This window comes from Brachyistius frenatus, unplaced genomic scaffold (assembly GCF_029030835.1).
Source record: "Brachyistius frenatus isolate BFR_SWC_R1_liver_20210118 unplaced genomic scaffold, ASM2903083v1 Contig_48, whole genome shotgun sequence".
Lineage (NCBI taxonomy): Eukaryota > Metazoa > Chordata > Actinopteri > Embiotocidae > Brachyistius > Brachyistius frenatus.
This window is the reverse complement of record NW_027210647.1, coordinates 414,847-435,803: the sequence shown is the minus strand read 5'-3', so window position 1 is coordinate 435,803 and position 20,957 is coordinate 414,847. Positions and strand designations below refer to the sequence as shown.

At 42.0% G+C, this 20,957-nt stretch overlaps 1 protein-coding gene across 4 annotated transcripts in view; it reads left to right on the top strand.

The window, feature by feature from the left end:
- The window catches only part of LOC138623959 (protein argonaute-3), a 30,657-nt gene extending 12,549 nt beyond the window's left edge, over positions 1–18,108 (top strand). The window contains exons 2-19 of one of the 4 annotated variants that reach the window (XM_069703771.1): positions 885–1,056; positions 1,375–1,495; positions 1,746–1,954; positions 2,768–2,904; positions 5,241–5,375; positions 5,530–5,617; positions 6,681–6,828; positions 7,093–7,212; positions 9,368–9,490; positions 10,825–10,958; positions 11,781–11,965; positions 12,412–12,571; positions 12,695–12,785; positions 12,959–13,153; positions 13,619–13,753; positions 14,331–14,432; positions 15,108–15,307; positions 15,702–18,108. In XM_069703771.1, coding sequence (XP_069559872.1) covers positions 885–1,056; positions 1,375–1,495; positions 1,746–1,954; positions 2,768–2,904; positions 5,241–5,375; positions 5,530–5,617; positions 6,681–6,828; positions 7,093–7,212; positions 9,368–9,490; positions 10,825–10,958; positions 11,781–11,965; positions 12,412–12,571; positions 12,695–12,785; positions 12,959–13,153; positions 13,619–13,753; positions 14,331–14,432; positions 15,108–15,307; positions 15,702–15,810 — 2,564 coding nt within the window. In that variant the 3' untranslated portion in view covers positions 15,811–18,108. Of the gene's footprint in view, positions 1–884; positions 1,057–1,374; positions 1,496–1,745; positions 1,955–2,767; positions 2,905–5,240; positions 5,376–5,499; positions 5,618–6,680; positions 6,829–7,092; positions 7,213–9,367; positions 9,512–10,824; positions 10,959–11,780; positions 11,966–12,411; positions 12,572–12,694; positions 12,786–12,958; positions 13,154–13,618; positions 13,754–14,330; positions 14,433–15,107; positions 15,308–15,701 lie in introns of all 4 variants that reach the window. The other 3 variants (XM_069703770.1, XM_069703769.1, XM_069703768.1) reach the window with 3 other exon arrangements.
- Positions 18,109–20,957: the final 2,849 nt, after the last annotated feature.

The following is a 20,957-nucleotide window of genomic DNA, read 5'->3' as shown; positions in this document are numbered from 1 at the left end:
TTCGAGTAATGTTAATGTTTATCATCCTGATTTAAAATTTCAATTATTGTATTTACCCCTGGTGTTGATTTCACTTTTCTGAATTCTATTTATTGATTATTAGAACATTGTTTTATTTTTGCAATTTGAAGTCCTTCATTTTATTCAACCTACATTTGTACTAGTTTTACTTTATTTTTTAAACTTATTGTTAATGTTTGTATGCCTGTTTATTTGTTTGGTTCTTTTTTTTTGTATGTGTCTATGTTGCTCTGCTGTGAAGCACTTTGTGCTGCAGGCTTATCATTGAAAGGGTAACATGTATGTGTGTTCAAGTTGGAGGAAGTTGAAAATGTCAAGATCATGTGTTTATTCTTGGCTTCTCACCTGTGTACCACCTTATCTTGACATTTGGAATTTCCCTGTTTATTTTTTTTCTATCGTCAGACACCCGCTACCCTGTTACAGTGTACAGTTTTTTACCCACCGGTGCTAAACAGCACTGACGGGCCAAAGAGAGAGAAACAGCACAGGACCTTTTAAAGCATCATGTTTTGTTTTCTCTACGGAGCTGTGGAAACAACAGGGAATTTTACTGGAAATTAAGCTTGAAATATAAAACAAAAATATATGTTCTGGAAGATGTTCATACTGCAATAGTGTTCATACTGCAATAGTGTCTGTAATATATATATTATATATGTATATATATACATATGTATGTATGTATGTGTATATATATATACATATATGTGTATATACATGTGTATATACATGTATGTGTATATATACATGTATGTATGTATATATATGTATGTATATATAATTCCTCCTCCTGAGTGACCTGAATCCGATCTGCACAAAGTTTTCGGTTTATTTATCCGCCCGCTCCTTGTTCTCCTCAGGAGCCGTTGGGGCCCAGTCCCTGTTCTCCATGCCCCGGCGGCCTGGCTATGGCACCATGGGGAAGCCAATCAAGCTGCTGGCCAACTGCTTCCAGGTGGACATCCCCAAGATGGATGTCTACCTCTACGAGGTGGACATCAAGCCTGACAAGTGCCCACGGCGAGTCAACAGGTAAGATCGATCCCCTGGCTGCTGCTCGTACGTGTAAAACCGCTCCTGTACCCTTGTCAGACACAATATTTACATTAAATTAGAAACAGACATTGAGATGATATCTGATATTCAGCAGCTCGCAGTGAGCGAGCATGCTAAATTGCAGCAGCTGTTAACGGACACAATGGATGTGGTTTTGGCGGAATCTGACCTTTTGATTCACAGATGGTCTCATTAATGATTTGTGCGATGATGACTCTCCGCTTGACAGCTTAAACATGTCAATATTTTATGAGACAGTGTGACAGAAAATCTGCTTGAATGTGTGTTTTACAGGGAAGTGGTTGACTCGATGGTGCAGCACTTCAAGGTGACAATCTTTGGGGATCGCAGGCCAGTGTATGACGGAAAGAGGAGTCTGTACACGGCCAACCCACTGCCTGTGGCACCCGCAGGGGTGAGCTGGAAAACAAAATACACCGACACAAATAAAACATTTCCTTTCCGGTGCAACATCAATGTCAAACATGTACATACACACAGATGCAGAGTCTGAACTTCTCATTGTCTCCTGAAGAGAGAAATATTGTGTTCCTGCAGCAGTTAACATACAAACACACGCACACATGGACACATAACCAAACCCTTCACTGATAGTGCACTCTTTTTTTTTTTTTTCTTCTTTTTTTGTTTGTTTTGTCCCACAGGTGGACCTGGATGTCACTCTTCCAGGTGAGGGAGGGAAGGATCGGCCATTCAAAGTTTCCATCAAGTTCGTGTCTCTGGTCAGCTGGCACATGCTCCACGAGGTGCTGACGGGCCGCAGCATGCCTGAGCCTCTCGAGTTGGACAAGCCCATCAGCACCAACCCCGTGCACGCAGTGGACGTAGTGCTGCGACACCTGCCCTCCATGAAGTGAGCCGCTGCCGCTTTATTTGTCTTTACAAAGATTCAGCCGGACCTCGGGGTTCGAGAATCGACTCCGAAGGAAACAATCGATCGGTCCTTCTTTCCTCCACCTCAGTTTCAGTCAGCAAACATATATTCGAAAGATGAAAAATCAAGCACATCGTAAAAATGGATACTCACAGTAAATACTGTGTATTTATTTTGCCATAGTGGACCCAGTATCAGCGCTCTGATCCCAACGGAAATCAAACGCAGCTTACACAGGCTCTCACAGATACCACCCTGCACTCAATATCACGTTTTTTTTTAAGGCTCAGCAAAAGCACATCTGAACACAGTACTGCCAGAGCTTTAATAAAAATCTTTTTTCAAAGCATTATTAAAAACTGGTTATATCTGCACCTTTCATTTAACTGTGCCAGCAAGTGCTGGGAGCCCGTTATTACGGTGGCACTTTGACACATTGTCAATCTGTGAGGCACAAAGAATAATGTCGCCTAAATAAAATAATTAATGTATTTTTTGGCAGAGTAATGAGAGGTTGATGGGTCCAGGAAATGTCACCACCTTCTCATTTCACTGATGTAGTTTCAGGCGATATTGAAGAGCAGTTAAATGTGACACCATAAAAAAAACATTGACCTACATACTCAATTCAGGATGTGTCGACTTGCCCCATGTTCTCCTACTTTTCTTGTCTTTTTCTCCCCCCACCCCACAGCCTTTGATTGTTTTGTTTTTTTTCCACCTCATTTTCTTTAATTTGTTTTTAGTCTCTTTGCTCCTCACATAAACTTAAACTGACTTTTCTCCTCCCAGGTACACTCCAGTGGGCCGATCCTTCTTCTCGGCTCCAGAGGGTTATGACCATCCTCTGGGAGGAGGGAGGGAGGTTTGGTTCGGCTTTCACCAATCTGTGCGCCCTGCCATGTGGAAGATGATGCTTAACATTGATGGTGAGGAACAAATTCCACTGATTGCTTTCTTTCATGTTTTTTTTCTACGGCTTACTGCCTCAAACACTTAAGACGTAAGGGAGTATATTTATAAATAAAGCTGTTAATATATAAGAAGGCTCATGTGCATAACACTCACAATATTTCCTTTGTAATTTGACCGCTGTTTGAAAAAAAAAAAAGGAAAATAAAATGGGTCTTTTTGTGTACAGTCACACAGAAATCGATTTCACTGTACCTCTTGCACAGCTGGGGAAATTAGATTTTAATAATTAAACGGATAGATTAGAGTGACATGGAGCCTCCATGATACAGACTATTTTTAGAGGTCTGCGCATGATCAATTTAGTTTCAGTGATGTTTTGTTTGCAGAAATTGAATAGCTGTGTTTAACATGAATCTAACCTGACAATGTCTCACACAAGGGAGGGCCTTGTCACTGGATGTGAAAAAGGTCTGCAGGTTACTCCCAAATGTTTATAGGACGCAGCACACCTTATCTGTGCTCAGGAAGAAATTCACAAGATATATTTGCTTTGACATTTTTCAACTTGGATACTCCTGTATCTGATCATATTCATGAACATGACTATGAAGTAAGTTTAGCTCTACTTGATGACATCGCTCCCTCTGTGACACCAGAGTTTTTTTTTTTTTTTTTTTTTTTTTGCTGTTAACCAACAGATTAAATATGTCACAATGGAGTCACTTCTGCTGTCTGACAAGAGAGAAAGTGTCTGTCTGTCTGTCTGTCTGTCTGTCTGTCTGTCTGTCTGTGTTTAAAGAACATGAAGGAAGCAGGGTTCTTGGCTGAATGGGAACTGGCTAGTTTGTTGCTGTGGAGACAGAGGTGTGTGTGTGTGTGTGTGTGTGTGTGTGTGTGTGTGTGTGTGTGTGTGTGTGTGTGTGTGTGTGTGTGTCTCTCTCTCTCTCTCATTGTGCCTCCATGAGTGAGACTGGTGGGTGTTGCTGGGGTCAGGAGGCCAGCTTTGTGGAGCATTTCCTTGAGACAGCTTTTGTTTTGCTCCAAGTGCTTGAAGCCTCCGTCTCCTTTTGAGTCTTTGCCTCTTTGCTCTCTGATTCGCTCTTTGTCTCATTTTCCCGCCTTTTTGTCCTTTGGAAATCAGTTGCCCGCCACAAGTCTCTTTGTCTACTCTTCATCAGTAAAATAAAACTCCCAACTGTTTGCTGAGCGTTCAGTATTTGATTGAGTACAAAGCCAACTAGTAATCCTATTTAAATACACGCCCATGAAGAAAACAAAGTCTGCCTCCCGCATTGTGCATCCTGGGTAATTAAAAGCAGGTATCAAATAGTTGTAACTACAGACAAATGAGACGTTTTAAGTTTACTTTTACATGAGTGACTCATCGACACCTCTACACACAGACATGAAAACAGTGCGTGGCGAGGACTTTCAGGGTGACTCCACTTCCTGTCAGTGATGAAAGACTCGTGTCTCACGGGGCAAATCAGAGGTGCAAGAGTTTTGTCTACTGTGCTGTCATCTGCCTTCTTTTTCGGCATCACTCATAGATGCGTTAGCGGTGCTTTCAAAAGAGGGTTTCTTTTTTTTGCATCAAAGCAGCTAAGCTGAAATATTTCTCAACAGCTTCCTCAGTATTGCGCTTTCTTCAGCTCTTTCTTCATCTCCATTTTTGGATTTCTTTTAATCTTGCTGTGTTTTGTAATGCCTAATCCTGTTTCCCCTAAATTTGAATGTTGCTTTGCCATCTTATCATATTTTAACGTTTTCCCCTTTTAGAAAGCATTTGAACTGAAACCAGGAACCTGCTTATGGGAGAATCTCCACATCTCCTGCTGTATGAATTGCACTTCCTGTGTTCCTGCAGTGTTTTTGTGACATTTATTTAGCATAGTCGGCTTTCTGTGCAATAATATGATGGACTTGTAATAGATTCATTCAAAGACACATATTCTGTCCCTGTGTTACAGCTTCTATTACTTAAAGCTGCAGTGATTTTTTTTTTAATTTTTTTTTTTTTTTTTACACGTGAAAATTTCACAGTATTCTCCATTTTTAACACATGCTCATATGGATGTGAAGTGATGGGAGATTTTCTCTTCAGCGTTAGCACAGCCTATAATTTTCCACTCACTCCGAGTCCTGTGCGGTGCAACAAAAAAAAAAGCTTAACAGAGTGCCCAGTAAGCTACAACGCCAGGCAAAATTTCTGACTGGATAAAAGTTTTGCACTTCTGTTCAGCTTTTCTTTTCAGGTAGAGAGAAGTTGTGTCTAGTGCTGTGTGGTAGCATTTTTTTTTTTTTTTTTTTTTTCATCCTTAATAACTATTGTTGTTGCTTTGCCTTTCAGTGTCTGCCACAGCCTTCTACAAAGCCCAGCCAGTCATCCAGTTCATGTGTGAAGTGCTGGATATCCACAACATAGACGAGCAGCCTCGCCCTCTCACAGACTCGCACCGGGTCAAATTCACCAAAGAAATCAAAGGTGAAGCCGGGGAAGCGTTACGTGTTGCCTGCATGTGGGGAAACGGTGTAAAATCAGATGAATACAAATGCGTGTGGGGAGAGAAAATTTAAGCAGGTGTTCACACTCTAACACATTCTTATAGGTGCTCCCAACGCTCTGTATTATTCACCAGGTTTGAAGGTGGAGGTGACGCACTGTGGAACCATGCGGAGGAAGTACCGCGTCTGCAACGTGACCCGCCGGCCAGCCAGCCATCAAACGTGAGTCAGTCTCTGGGCGGGTGAAGGCAGTGGGAGATTCTGGGGAGGAGGAAGAGGGGGAGGAGGAAGGAGGGGGTGTGGGGGGGGGGGGCAGAGAGGATATAATCACCGATCCACCACCAAACAAACCGGATAATAGCTGACTCATCAGACAGGAACATTCAGTCAACGTTAGTCATCTATTAGTGAAGTAGCCACACAGCTGCTGATCTTCAGTGTTTGTCAGAGTAGAACTGTACCGTGTGCTGTGGCTATAATTGTATTTACGCAATTAATTGATGAACTATCATTAATTTATCAAGTAGTCGGGTACAGATTTCTGGTCTATAATACGCAGGTGATGCTGGAGCAAGTCATGCTTCTTCGTCTCAATTCATTTCTTTGTTATGAAGGTATTTTTGTGTATTTAATATGCAAGCAAAACAAATACTGTTTTGAAAACAAATTTCTAAACGCTGCAATCAAAAATCAAGTTTGTAATTAAAAGTCTACAAACTGACAATAAAATGATTTGCTTTGCAAACAAATTTGCTCTTACAGTTTTGTTAGTTTTGGCTACAGACTTAAGAATTTTGTGTATGAAACTAGAAGAAAACCTTATAATAGTAATATATGTATATATATATTTACAAACTTGATTTTTGATGACAGTAAGAAATTTGTTCTCAAAACATTTTTTATTTGCTTACATAATAAAGACACTTAAACCTTTTGTTAGTCCCCAGTTGTATGAATACCTTGCAATAAAAAGTCTTGACTGGATATTTACATATTCCTGACTAATGTAGCTACAGTTAAAGTATTTAAAAGGCAGTAAACCTACTCCATGTTATGCAAGAGTTGTGTTATGCTAAACAACTGAATACTAATTGAGTGCAACAGCCTGCAGCATCACTTTCCGTTTTTTTTATATTTGCACACATAAAGCAAGTTAAAATAAATAAATTATGGATAAAGATTGTTTTGTGGGTGAACTTGAAATTCAAATACGCCTTGTTCAGTTCTGATGTCGTTAAGGATGTGTAATTCTACAGTTTGACATAAATTGTCCTTTTCTCTCCAGGTTCCCTCTGCAGTTAGAGAACGGTCAAACTGTAGAGCGCACTGTAGCCCAGTACTTCAGGGAGAAGTACAACCTGCAGCTCAAATACCCACATTTGCCCTGTCTACAGGTGGGCCAGGAGCAAAAGCACACCTACCTGCCCCTTGAGGTAAGAGAAAACAAACTGTTGTTCCACTCAGTTTTATGGGCTCTGACACGAGCAGTTACATCAAGCATGATGAAATCTGCTGTGTGTGGTCCACCGGGCAGCTCCGAGACGTTCCTGTGTATCAGCTGTATAAATAGGAAGCAGAGCAGCTGCAGAAAAAGCTGCACAGAAAAACACTTTTGTCCAAATATTAGTGAAAGTGATTTAAAAAAAAAAAAATACATGTTTAAATTTCTTTTTTTATTTTTTGTTGTTGCCTTGCAGGTGTGTAACATTGTAGCAGGTCAACGGTGCATTAAGAAACTGACAGATAATCAGACCTCCACGATGATCAAAGCCACCGCTCGCTCTGCACCTGACAGACAAGAGGAGATCAGCAGGCTGGTGAGTTCTGCAGACAGCTTTCTATCACATTGTTTAAATACTGAAATGACAATAAACAATATTTGTGGCTGTGTTTTATACTGAACTTTAAATATCCCTTCAGTATTAGCAGATTATAAATTTAAGGTAGTGATATTTATTCCCTTGCCTATTTAAACCTGAAGTGTGGAGCGTTTGGCTCCGCCTTCTGCCAGTGAGTGATTACAAAATCACTCAAGTGTTGTGGCAGTAAAACGGTGGATAAATTGTTCTGAGCATCACAAAACCCACAACATGACTTGTTGTTCACTATCAGAATTTGATTCATTTGACCTGATAACATTTGAAAAACCGAGAACAGCCACACGATGGCATTATTTCATCCCCATGAAGGTTAGGAGAGGGCTAAGCCTGAAGTTAGCTGTTTCGGCTCAGCATAAGTTTCTGGTGCGCATGCTCGGTCTATAGATCACGCCCAGTATGCAATAATCATCTGGCCAGTGCAGCATCGTTTTACCAGACAGCAGATTCAAAAATACAAAGAGATTTATAGGCTTAAAAAAAAAAAGCCTTGTGTCAACTTGTTTTGCTGAGGCTTAAATGTAATGTTAATCGATATGAAAAACTCCCTCACTTTTTTTTTTTTTTTTTTTTTTTAATGAACACTTAAAAATTCATAAAGCATTACAGTTGAAATTTTGTTGCATCTTGGGATATTTTTTTTTTTACTGCTGTTAAAATATCATAAGTAAAACAAAGAATAGTGTTTGTTAACCGTATATTATCCGGATTTTCATTTCCAATGAAATATGTCTAACAGCATATTTTCATTATCGTGTAGTGCTACAATCATGCATTGAAGTAGTAAGAGTCGGATTATAGGGGTCAAAAGTTAGGAGTTATTTTTGGGGATCATGACCGGCCAGTCATAGTGAAGGAGGCGGGTTAAGAAGCAGTTAAAAGACAAAACATGGGAAACCTGGGAGGCAACATTCAGGGAACGTTCCCGTATGCAGAAACTCTTATATTTAGTAAATGTACAAAATAGAACCATCGACCATTAAGAATATTATAACTCTTGCAGATAACAGCCCGTGTTGCTATGCTTGTCATCACTCGGTTGCCTTGCTGCTCATCTGTCATGTCAAATGACTGGTTTTTATAATCACCTCGGCCACGTTCTCATTTTGTATTGTTAGCATAAACATGTCTGCATGCTGCTTCATCACAATTGGTCATTACAGTGCAGCTCTACCTGCGGTCAACACGCTGCCACTGGTAATGGCCTTAATGTGCAGCTGCTGCAGAGTCTGCAGCGTGTTGTTTACGAACAAACCGTATATCGACTGCCTCTGGCTACCATCAGATTAGCAGGCACGCATTTAATACCCGTTGTTACCTTATTAAATCACGTCCCCTTATCTGCTGGACGTGCGTACAGGAAATCATTGCAGACATCGGTGTGCTGGTGTTTTCATTTTGATGCACTATTGCTTGAAACAGACAAGGCAACGTGGGTGGAATGACGGAGATCGAAAGTCGAAAAAAAGGACAACACGAGCAGATAAGCTGTGTCTGTCAGAACGATGTTATGAATTTTACAATACAATTGGAGATCGTGCCAGTCCGGCTTATCATCTACCCCGTGTGCTGGAGGTCATTTTTTTGTGGCATCTCAATGTGGTTTTCTTCTAAACAATCTTAAACCATAAAAATTCAGTACCTTGGTAAACAACAAAAAGACAACAAGTCGGGGAAATAAATAGCCGAGCTCGTTTTAGAGTCGGATTAACAAATTGAAATGTAAATCAATAATAATTGTGGGCTTTAGAGGTGCTGGTAAGACTTTTCTACCGGACAGAACCAAACCAACCGTTTCCTCTTACTTTCGGTCTTCTTCATGCTAAGCTAAGCTAACCAGCTGCTGGCTGTCACCTTGTATTTAATTTGCAGACATGAAAGTGGTTTTCTTCTGTTCTGACAAAGCGAATAAACCCATTTTTCTAAATGTTGACATTCTTTTAAACAAAATAAGCCACCAGTGAGTGAGCGGGTAAAGGAAACTTCCGGAGAATATTTGGCTAAAGATTATACACTTTCAGGATTGCACTGGACTCAAATCATGCCGTCATGTATTCTGACCTTATCCTGACCCTGCGCCCAATTTTCCCCACAGGTGCGCAGTGCCAACTACGAGGCCGACCCGTTTGTGCAGGAATTCCAGTTCAAAGTGCGCGATGAGATGGCCCACGTGACGGGGCGAGTGCTACCCGCCCCCATGCTGCAATACGGCGGCAGGGTGAGCACAGAGCACTTTATGGTACCCTTCTTTTAAATCACGCCCATTCTCTTTGTTTGTCTGACACGCTCTCCCTTTCTGCAGCTTTTTATTCCACCGTCTCTGTGGGGAAACTAACTCACTGGCTTCTGCTTGTACTTCATGGTGTCAGTGTTTATTGCCTTTGTGGTTGAGTCTCAATAACGCAGCCTTTGATTCCACTTTTTTTTTTTTTTTTTTAAAAAGGCTATTAAGTTTGAAGTTTTGTAAGCTGGCAATCGGGACGTTAACATTTCTATCCCTCTACCAGAAGGATTATTTTGATTACAAAAGAATACTCACATTATGATTGAAGAGCTTCTGACATATAGATCATTATGGGAGATGGAGCTAAAAATGTTGCCAACATTTGCCTAATAGGGGTGAGCAATAATTATATTCAGTGTCAGAATACTGAATAATATATCAAAAACATACAATTGCAACCAAATAGATTTAATAGTTTTGAATGTGAGCATAAATGTAACGGTGTCTTTAGTTTCCCAGTAAAAACTAACATATTACTGTGGTTTTTTTTTTTTTGCACATCTGACATTTTGTTTTCAAACCACAGTATTGACTGTTGCTCCTCCACTGTGGAGCTGGTTGTTGCCGTGTGTAAATCAAGCACGTAACATAAGTGATACTATTATGTTGGGTTATGGATTGCCATCATTACGGTATGATTTGTTGTTTTTTTATCATATAAAAAAACTATGCAATATTATCACGAATGATGTGATATGGCTCACCTCCACTGCCCTGATATTAATTGTACTTTAAGAAGTCAAGAAGAAATGAAGAAGTTTCCAAAAACTGAATGAAAAAGCATTTTATTGAGACTGAACTACACTATTATTTAACATCTGTCTGTTTAAACTCTTGAAGAAAACGCATGTTATTGTACAGAACTATGATACAGTTATGAACATATTGTTACATGAGACACACGCACCTAATTTAACGTTACACACCGTAGACTGCATCGCACTAGCTTAGCACTAACATCTAAGGTTAAATTGCAAAACTATTTGATTATAGTTATCCGATTTGGAAGTTAAACGTTTCTCTTGTGAAACCTGAGCTTTATTCATACGTGCGCGTGTCTTGCAGTCATTTCATGTCAAAGTGTGAACACGTGTGCAGAAATGTGGTGGATAAAATGTGCGTGTGGCTCGTGTGGGTTTTTAGAAAGTGCGTTTACCTCTTGTGGCAATTATTTTCCTGTCTTGTGTGAGTGTACGAACGGTACGAATGTGCGTGTTTGCCCACGTTTAATCGGGAGTACATGTGTTGAGACTGTGATGTTGTTTCAGAATCGCACAGTAGCCACACCCAGCCACGGGGTGTGGGACATGAGGGGAAAGCAGTTCCACACCGGGGTGGAGATCAAGATGTGGGCCATCGCCTGCTTCGCCACACAGAGGCAGTGTCGGGAAGAAATCCTCAAGTGAGATCCTTTTTTAATAATGTATTCTTTCCCTCAACACCCCCCTTGTGTAGTTTCTTTTGGCACTGCGCACATAGTAGTTGCGCTCAGATAAGTAAATATAATCCTTGAAGATATTTGTATTCAAATTTGCATTTAAAAAAAAAAAAAAAAATTTATGCATCTATCATAAAGCAGTTGTGATGTTCGAGATGACCTCATTTGTTTATCACGAACATGGAATAATATATCATTTCTGTTGCAAATAATAACTAAGAGAAGGATAGTCTTGGTGTTTGTACATTACTGTACATTCTTTCATTATTATTTTATTTATTTACTTTTATTTTACTAGTTAATACAACAGGGACAGTGCCCGTTCGTGAAACAATAACCTTTTCATCTGTGGCATCTGTACTTTCTAAACCCCTAAAAACCTCGTACTGTATTTATTAAAGAAGATTCTGGCACCTACAAGGGAAAATGCAATACCTGTGCAACTGTTCAAGATGGAATTTCAAGTACTCAGGCAGCATTTCTCCACCCGAAGGCTTCCAAAATGCAGTTTACATACGTGATGTCAGTATGAATACCGACGCAGTAGATTCTACACAACATAACTGTAGATATAAGTACATATAAGTGTAATTTGGGGGCATTGTAGGATAATATATCAGGGTAAAATAGACAAAATTTAAATGGAAAACTTGTACTTTTACATACAGTATTTATGCTGTGCAGAGAATTTTTAATTTTTTTTTACCAGGCTTGAAAACAGAAGTTTAGAGCCTCTGGCTGTCAGCACCGTTCTCCTGACTTTGCTCTTTTTCATCCCTCTTGTAGGGGTTTCACAGACCAGCTGCGTAAGATCTCCAAGGACGCTGGCATGCCCATCCAAGGCCAGCCATGCTTCTGTAAATACGCCCAGGGAGCGGACAGCGTGGAGCCCATGTTCAGACACCTGAAGAACACCTACGCCGGGCTGCAGCTCATCATCGTCATCCTGCCGGGAAAGACTCCAGTCTACGGTCAGAAAACTGCTTAAAAATCAATATTATATCAGAGTCCAGAGATGTACTTCTACCTGAGACTACGTGCATACACTCAAGCTTTTGTGCTAATAAGTGTTGCTGAAATTTACTCTCCTCCTTCGCTTCAATGAAAGAACCATATTGAAGGAGCTGCACTGCACTCAATCTGGGGGAATAATTTCTTCTTAAATCACAATTTTTTTTCTCAGTACCATTTTTTTCTTTTAAAGTAAAAACAGTCAATTTCTTTGACGATTACTTGTGAAGCTCGAAATTAAATGAATGGTATTCTGCCGCTTTTCAAATTTGACGTCGATAGTCGATTTTGAGAACTTCAACATGATAATATCTGAGCTACTATTTTAAAATGAAAAAGTTATACGCTTGCCTTTTCTTTTTTTCTTTTTTTTTGATGCTCACTTGTCTTTTTCAACCACCCGCAGCGGAGGTGAAGCGTGTGGGAGACACCCTCCTTGGCATGGCCACGCAGTGTGTCCAGGTGAAGAACGTGGTGAAGACGTCACCTCAGACTCTGTCCAACCTCTGCCTCAAGATCAATGTGAAGCTCGGAGGCATCAACAACATCCTGGTGCCTCACCAACGGTAAAACCGCGCTCATTATATACGACAGTGTTCTTGGGACGCTTGCTCGAAATAGATTCGATTGTTCAGCCGTTTGTTTCGACGCTTTTCAGTCACGTCTTTCCTTCGTGTCTCCATCCGCAGACCATCAGTGTTTCAGCAGCCAGTTATCTTCTTGGGAGCCGATGTTACGCATCCGCCAGCTGGAGATGGGAAGAAGCCTTCAATTGCAGCAGTTAGTTTCTTCTTTATTTCCACCTGACCTATTGGTTCAGTCTATTAACTTGTCATTTCTGCCCTAGAATCATTCCCACATTCAGTCTCGAGTCAGACATTTTGGTCAGGCTTTTTCTTTGATGCTTCTTTCTTCACTTAATGCCCCCTCTGCTCCTCGCGTTTCTCCGTCAGGTGGTCGGCAGCATGGACGCCCATCCCAGCAGGTACTGTGCCACAGTGCGAGTCCAGAGGCCCAGGCAGGAGGTTATCCAGGACCTGGCCTCTATGGTGCGGGAATTGCTCATTCAGTTCTACAAGTCAACGCGCTACAAGCCCACCAGGATCATTTTCTACAGGGATGGAGTTTCAGAAGGCCAGTTCAGACAGGTCAGCTTCAAACTTTTGTTCCTACTTTTACTCGGGATGTGAAGTTAACGCCCGATACCAGACGAAATTCTGAAGCTTCACTCAGTTTTGCAAGTCGCAATCCAGATGTGGTAGCGCTCTTCAAATCAAATTGTGCAAGCGTGTTCCAAAAAATGCTTTTAACCACAGATGATTCAATTAGAAATGTTTCCAGTGGAGCATAATATTCACGTTTTCCTGAATTAGAGCTCTTAAATTAATATCAAGATTAGTTTCAAAGAAGGCCTGCAGAGAAATGTATCTATAAATGACAGTACAACATGAAACTACAATGACACATTAATAAGCACACACTAATATATACTGTAAAGTGTATAGAGGAAATAATTTACAGTCTTTTTCCTCGTGTTTTTTTTTTTTTAAACTATTCAAGCAGAATTCTTCTTCTTCTCATTCATTCTTCCTCTTTCTCTTCCTCTTCTTCAGGTGCTGTATTATGAGCTGCTGGCCATCCGAGAGGCCTGTATCAGCCTGGAGAAGGAGTACCAGCCAGGCATCACCTACATTGTTGTGCAAAAACGCCACCATACACGCCTCTTCTGTGCCGACCGCAACGAGAGAGTGAGTCCTCACGACGCGCAAACACCATCTTTTGAGTATCACACAGTAATGTTACCCATTAAACTCGGCACAGTGCGTATTGGGTGAGTCCAGATTCTTTTTTATGCGCTGCGTTAGTACATTAAGTACTGAAAATGGCCCTCTTAAATTACCTTTTGTTGTCAATTGGACTGTTCACCCGTCTAACCCCTGTAATTACATTCGATTAAAGCATTAGGGCCCAGCGCAAACCAAGAGCTCTGGAGTGGCACTCAAGGCCCCCAGAGTAAGACCGAGCCTGTAACAACCCTATTTTCAGCGCAGGCACTCTTATACAGAGCAATTATGCTTTTAATTTGTTGATTGGGAAACACTCGATGAACCTTTGCCCGAGTCACTCAATCCACTAGTTCTTTCTTTCAATTATTCGGATTTTTACTTCCTGACATAATTTAGTGCTTTAAAAGCTTTGTTTTCTACTATTCCCCCCCCCTTCCTCATCCACTTTATGTTTTAGTTTTAATGGTGAAACAAATGGTGAGACAAAAGTCAAAAAGCATTAGCAGGGACTAACTGTCCGTAATTTTGCTTTGCGAAGGTTGGACGTAGTGGAAACATTCCTGCTGGTACTACCGTGGATACAGACATCACGCATCCCTACGAGTTCGATTTTTACCTCTGCAGTCACGCTGGAATACAGGTCAGACCAAACTTTTTTTTTTGTCTTCTCTGCTTCTCCGCTGCCTTTTTCAACAGTATTTCATCACACAGTCCGCTATTAAAATCGTAATATCTGAAGACTGTGGCCTTTTTGCAGGGCTACGCGTTGCTCCAAATAGATAACGAATAGGATTTGGGTATAAGGCGCTCACTAGAGAAAATGCGCAAGTTAGATCCTGAGGAACTGAAACCAGATCTGGTTGTTTTGGACATTTTCAAGTTTCTCAAAAAGGCTGTAAGATATTTGAGAGAGAGTCGAGATTCCGACGAGTTATGATGCAATTTTCTCAAACTAGTATGAAGAGCGAGAGAGTGAAAGTAGAGAAAGTGGCGCAAACCGCATCAAAATTGTTCTTGGTAGGAGCTTCAATCTTTTCTTGAAATGTCCCCCATTTGGCAAACACAAATATGAACACAACACACTCCTCTTTTCCAGCCGTCTTTTCTTGTTGGTTCCTCCCTTATTTCAAACAACTGAGAAAGTATTTCTGTATTTACCACTTCTCTAGCGTCTCGAGGTCGCTCTTATTTATTTTGTAATATTTTTTTTTTTGAGCCCGTCAAAGCAAATTCCTGTCGACTGTGTTGAAATTGGAACGACTGATTGAATCTGAAATCCGAGTCTGAGTCTTGTCATTTAATTCCCCGCTCTCAGGGCACCAGTCGGCCCTCCCACTACCATGTACTGTGGGACGACAATTGTTTTACCGCTGACGAGTTCCAGCTGCTCACCTACCAGTTGTGCCACACCTACGTGCGCTGCACCCGCTCAGTGTCCATCCCCGCGCCAGCCTACTACGCCCACCTGGTGGCCTTCCGTGCCCGCTACCATCTGGTGGACAAAGAACATGACAGGTGGGCAGAGTCGATAACGGTTTTCTTTGTTAGTTTTTTTTTTTTTTTAGTTTTTATACCAGTATCAGTTTTTCAGGTTTTTTTTTTTTTTTTTTCTGTTTTTACAGCACAACAAAAATCAAAGGAAAGAAAACAGAAAACAAAACTTCTTTCCAGCTTAAATATTAGTACTTGGACTAGAGCAAAAGATACAACTTAGAAAAGGATTACAAATAAATATCCAAATGTAAAATCAAATTTGGAAAGGGAAAGTAATCTCTGGATCTTAAGGTCCCGGACTCTCAAATTATCATTATTTGACAGCAATTGTCTCGTTTCACTTCACACGACGTACTCGATTTCCCTGTGTCGTTTGCCGTCCGTCATAACTGCTCCTTTCTTCTCCGCTCTGCAGCGCTGAGGGCAGCCATGTGTCTGGTCAGAGCAACGGTCGGGACCCCCAGGCGCTGGCCAAAGCTGTTCAGATTCACCACGATACCCTGAGGACCATGTACTTCGCCTGAGCTCCACCAACACTCCCCCGACCATTTAACACCCCCCTCCCCCCTCCTCTTTCCATCCCCTTAGCGCACACGCACACACACACACACGCACACAGACACTACCATCCACGCCTGGACTTGCCAGTCAAGGAGTCCTCATAGGTGCAAGTCCCCCCCCCCCCCCCCACCCCCCCCACATGCCTAGTCAATCCGGACCTGACACTGTGCAGAGGAAAGCGAGGAGAGGAGAAGGGAGGGGAGGAGGCACCCCCACACTGGACTGAGGATGCAAACGCTGCTTTAGAAACAAACAAGAGAGAAACTCAGCACTATTATGCAATATTAAACCAGCCAACCAGTTTATTTTCACCCTTATCAGGCCCCCTCTTCTTCGCCCCTCCTATCTCTTCTTTGTTTGTCTCCTTTTACTCGTGGCCGAGTTGTTGTTTTTTTGTTTTGTTTTGTTTTTTTTTTTTTTTTTTTTTTTAACTTTTTCCTTCCTTTGGCACAGTCATTCTTTAGAGTCTATTAATCTGCTCCTTTTGCCATCTCCAGTACCTCAAGTCAGTTTGAGCAGCAGCACTTTTACATTCTGTCAGTTTTACTGTAGTTTGTCGTTGAGTCTCCCCGAAGTTTGAAATGAGGGAGCAGATAGGGAAGGGTCTGACTCTGCAGTCGTTGAGAGGTGTTTGATTTACTTTACTCGTTTCACGGACCAGAGGTCCTCCCAGTTGCCACTTTTTTTTTTTTTTTTTAATTCTTTTATTTTTCCTCTTGTTTCCTCTCTTGTTCTATCACTTCCCACGCCTGTGGGAAGTCACCAGTTACTTGCATGGAGCTACATGTTCTTTGGAGCACACTGCCACCTGTTGGCGACGAGGTATAAAAGCCCCCCTGACAGTCACAACAAGGAGTTGTTGTCTTGTAAGGTTTCGGATCAGTTTTGATTTATTTTCTAATAGTCAGCTATCACATTAGAACAGGGGCAGTTTATATTGGCTGATATATCAATTGCTGAATTGCAGCCATCTATGGATTTTATTTAAAGTATAACACTGTTATTTGATTCTGGTTGTTATGTATCTTCTACATTATGTGAAACATTTTATGATTCAAACTTTTTATTTTTATGTTATTTTTTTTTAAATTTTTATTACTTAATCATGTAAGCTTTTAGTTTTTAATCCTAGTACTCGTCATGTATTAATTTCCCCTCAGTGCTTTATCTTACATTTCCCTTTCCGAGTTTCCGACGGCGGACGAACAGAGATCACTTAGATTGTTTCCTCTAGTGCAATAATCAGTTGAACGAAGGGAAGAGGATTTTTAGGGGACTCAGAACGACTCAAAAGTACAGCAACATATTTCATTCGAAAGCGAGCGTCCTCGAAAGGAGAAAGCGTTTGCCACTCGCAAGGCACTTTCATGTATTGCTCCTCTGAGTCGATTGATCGGCGTGTTTTTATGAGTTTGCCCTCGCTGTTGGGCAGAAATGGTGCAACTGCAGTTTCGGTGATTTTCGTGTTTTTACTTGAAGGATTTTAATGATTTCAGAATTCCTGATCACTCGAGTTCGCTAATGAGGTTGAGCTTTTCACCTGACAGCAGCAAAGTGGAGTACAAAGGCCATAAAGAGGTAGTATTCAAGTGCCTGGTGGAAGTGTCTAATGGTCAAAAGCTGCGTAACTTATTATGAGGGTCTTGTTTCAGTGGGGTCGAATGATCAAAAACTATATAATCCAACAAAATGGACAGCGTATGATAGTTTGAAGCGAGAAAGTTTCACCCGATGCCTCTTATTCTTCTCAACAACCGTCTACTGACTTTTCTACACATCTCATTCAAATCAACCTAAGATCAATATATTTATTGTATTTGCCTATACAGCGGTGTTAGCTGTTGGCTTTGCTTCGGGGCAGCATTCAAACAAAGCGGGCACAGTTGTCGTTTTGCTTAATAATCAACCCGACATGGATCCAGCTGCTAGTGTGTTTTGTTAACTAACGGGACGGTTTCGTGGGCACAGAGTTGAGCCTCGTCGATAACTAATTCTCCCAATAACCGTTTTCTTTCCATAGAGATCCGAAGTCCGAGACTCGGTTGAATTCCTGCCCATGTAAACCGCCCTCAAAGTTGGGGACTGGCTTCGGAACGAGGCCGGGGAGCGAAGTGGATGACCGACATTTGCAGCCGAAGCACAGCTGACTGTCGACGTGAAAGTGTGTGTGTGTGTGTGTGTGTGTGTGTGTGTGTGTCTGGATTCGCGGTCATCCACGTAGCCCCTCTCTTCCGCTGACGACCCGAAGCTTGATTTTCGGGTGGGGGAGGGGGGTGTTGGAGGGGGGGGGGGTGTTTTTAAAAGTTATCTGCACTAAAAGAAGCGTGTGTTTCGGGACTGAACACAGGCGTGGTGCTACTCTTGTCTGGATTACAATTTGAAGCTGAAGACTCCAGACGAGAGACTCCTTCTGAGCAGGTGGGCTAGGTTAAGGAAAAAAAAAAAATGAAATAAATAAAACGGTTAAACCTCACTCGCTGAAGGACAGGAGAAGGTCCCACTGCTGTGGTCGGTGCAGGGAGGTCTGGATGTGTGATTTCACTGGGGGAGGTGGGTGGTGGGTGGGGGTGGGGGGGTCAGATCAACATCTTGTAAACGGTACAAAGGCAAGGCGTGTTCCCCCCCCCCCCCCCGGACGGTGAGCTATAATGTCGGGTCCCGCCTCCGCTGACGCGTTTCGACTGCCTTCTGACGGGCGAGCCTTCCAGTGTGGAAGCCGGCGGGTTTGAGCCTTCATATGATTTCACTTGTATCTGAAAGCCTTTTTAAAAAGCCAGATCAAAAAGTATATTTGTACATTTTAAATTATGTAATGCACACCACTTATTTTTGCTAACAGAAAAAAATAATAATAATAATAATAATGTAGTCTAATTATTAATCTTAGTAATAAATGTATCCTGATAAGTGATGGTTAAAAAAAAAAAAAAGAAGAAAAAAAAAAAAAAAGGTATAACAAAAGTTTTATTATCGCAATAGACTGTTGACTTGTTCCTGTGTCACTGTATAATGTATAGTGTATGTGTGAACAGTGGTGGGGTTGTTGAAACTAGTGACGTGTGTTTGGACTGTCATACTGTTATCGGTAGGGATGTGGACTTAAACCACCTCCTGCTTTGATGTTTGGTGGGGGGGGGGACTCGCGAGATGCTGAACGCATATTTCTCTCCTTTTCTGTGGATGTTTATACAGTTAAAGGGGTTAGAGGAGAAGATGATGTTGACGCAGTGCACTCCGAAAGCCTGGACATTAAGACATTAGAGGCGTATTGTGACGACAAACAGTCGAATGGAAGAAGAGTCTGTCGAAAAGCTCTTGAATGTTCTCCGATTGCCTTCAACCGGTGCTGAAGCCTGCTCCTTATCAAGAGGGAGAGTGGAAAGGAATAGGCAGGTGGTTTTTTTTTTTTCTCTCTTTAGTTTTTTTTTTTTTTTTGTGAAAGTCCTGGTGATCCATTTCAAAAGACGCGTGTGATCAAAGAATAACGCAACAAGAGGTAGCAGCTCCCCTTTGTGTTAAAAGCCTTGAGGGATTTACGTCGGATTGCAACCTCTGTTGCTTTCCTTCAGACCCGTCTCCTTCGTTTGAGCCACTTCACGTGCACACAAGTAAAAAAAAAAAAAAAAAAAAAAAAAGAGTTGGCCCTCCCGGTACAGTAAATCTGCAGTGTGACAAAGCCTCTAATCTTATTTTTGCTCTCTTTTGGCCCCCGCCCCTTTTTTTTGGTACCAAACATTTACTCCCCCTGTGCCAGAGGACTACATGGCCATGGCCGTACAATCTCATCAACTCCCCCCCCTCCAACCCGCCCCCCCCTCCAGAGAGGTGTTAGAAAGGTTAGAGCTGAAGGACAATACAGTGGGTTCTGTGACACTCATTCAAGTGTGCGTGTGTTTTTTGGAAGGAATCACAGCTGATCGATGGTAACTACATGTGGCAGGTTATGTTGAAAGTTGAACGAGTGGCGGGGGTGTCCGGGTCGATCGACTCGCGATATCTCTGCGTTCATGTTGTGTACGAGCTACGCTCCCCCTCCTCCCCACCACCACCACCACCACCACTCCCGAGGGCAGTTGAACACATGTTTACATAGCAGATGTGTTTGCCTCGCCCTCCGTTTGAAACGCCATCAGCTCCGCTTTGCAAATATTAGCCAGCGGGAGTGAGTGACCTAACACGAGCGAGACCCCTTTTTGCCCCCCCTCCCCCCCCACGAGAAAGTGAAACGAACGCTTGATGTTTTTTTTTGTTTTTTTTTCTCCACAGACATTTGTGTGACATCGCCAGGGAGAAGCGCATCTCTGTCCTCCCCCGTTTTCTTTTCAAATGACTTGTTCGATTTGATTGAAATAAAAGGGTAGAGTAATCTCGCCGCCCGCAGACCGCGGCGTCCTTCAGCTCTCAGACGAGCGTTAATGGAGGCGGAAGAACAAACACCTTATCCGCAAAGTGACACCTGTCTGCGGAAGGAAATCTGCAAATTAACTTGGGGAAAGGTCAGCGTTGCCATTTAAAAACAAAAACAAAAAAAACAAAAATGGACGCGAAGGTGAATTCCATTTTGCGTAATCGATTAATATCCCGGATTCTTTTGGTTGCTCTCTGTTTGCAGTGAAAGGTGGCCACGGAGTAAGAAAAAACAAAAACAAAAACAAAAAAAAAAAGTCCACAGAAAGTGCCTTTCCCTATGACGGTGCTGTAAATTGAAAGAGAAAATGGAAAAAAAAATAAAGGATCTCCTTTTCAACAGCACAGTGCGGGAACAGCTGCGTTCGACACACACTCACCGTACACGTTTTTGTGTTGTTTTTGTTTTTTAAAGACGGCAATGCAAACTTGTGTTTCATGTATTTAGACATTACGTCTACCCAGAAGTAGAATATTATGCCAAGTACATGGTTTCTGGTGCGTTTTAGTGTCTTGGACCAATGGTGTTGTTGGTACAGAGGAAAAGTGCGTTTGGGTGGGTTTTGGCGATGGGGGAGACGGGGGGGGGGGGATAGGCGGTGGTGGCGGTGGTGGTGGTGGTGGTGGAGGGGGGGGGGGTCGTAAGCTGACACTATAGCGTGGTGTGACGCAGGCCCGGCCCACAAATGACAAACTTAGCACA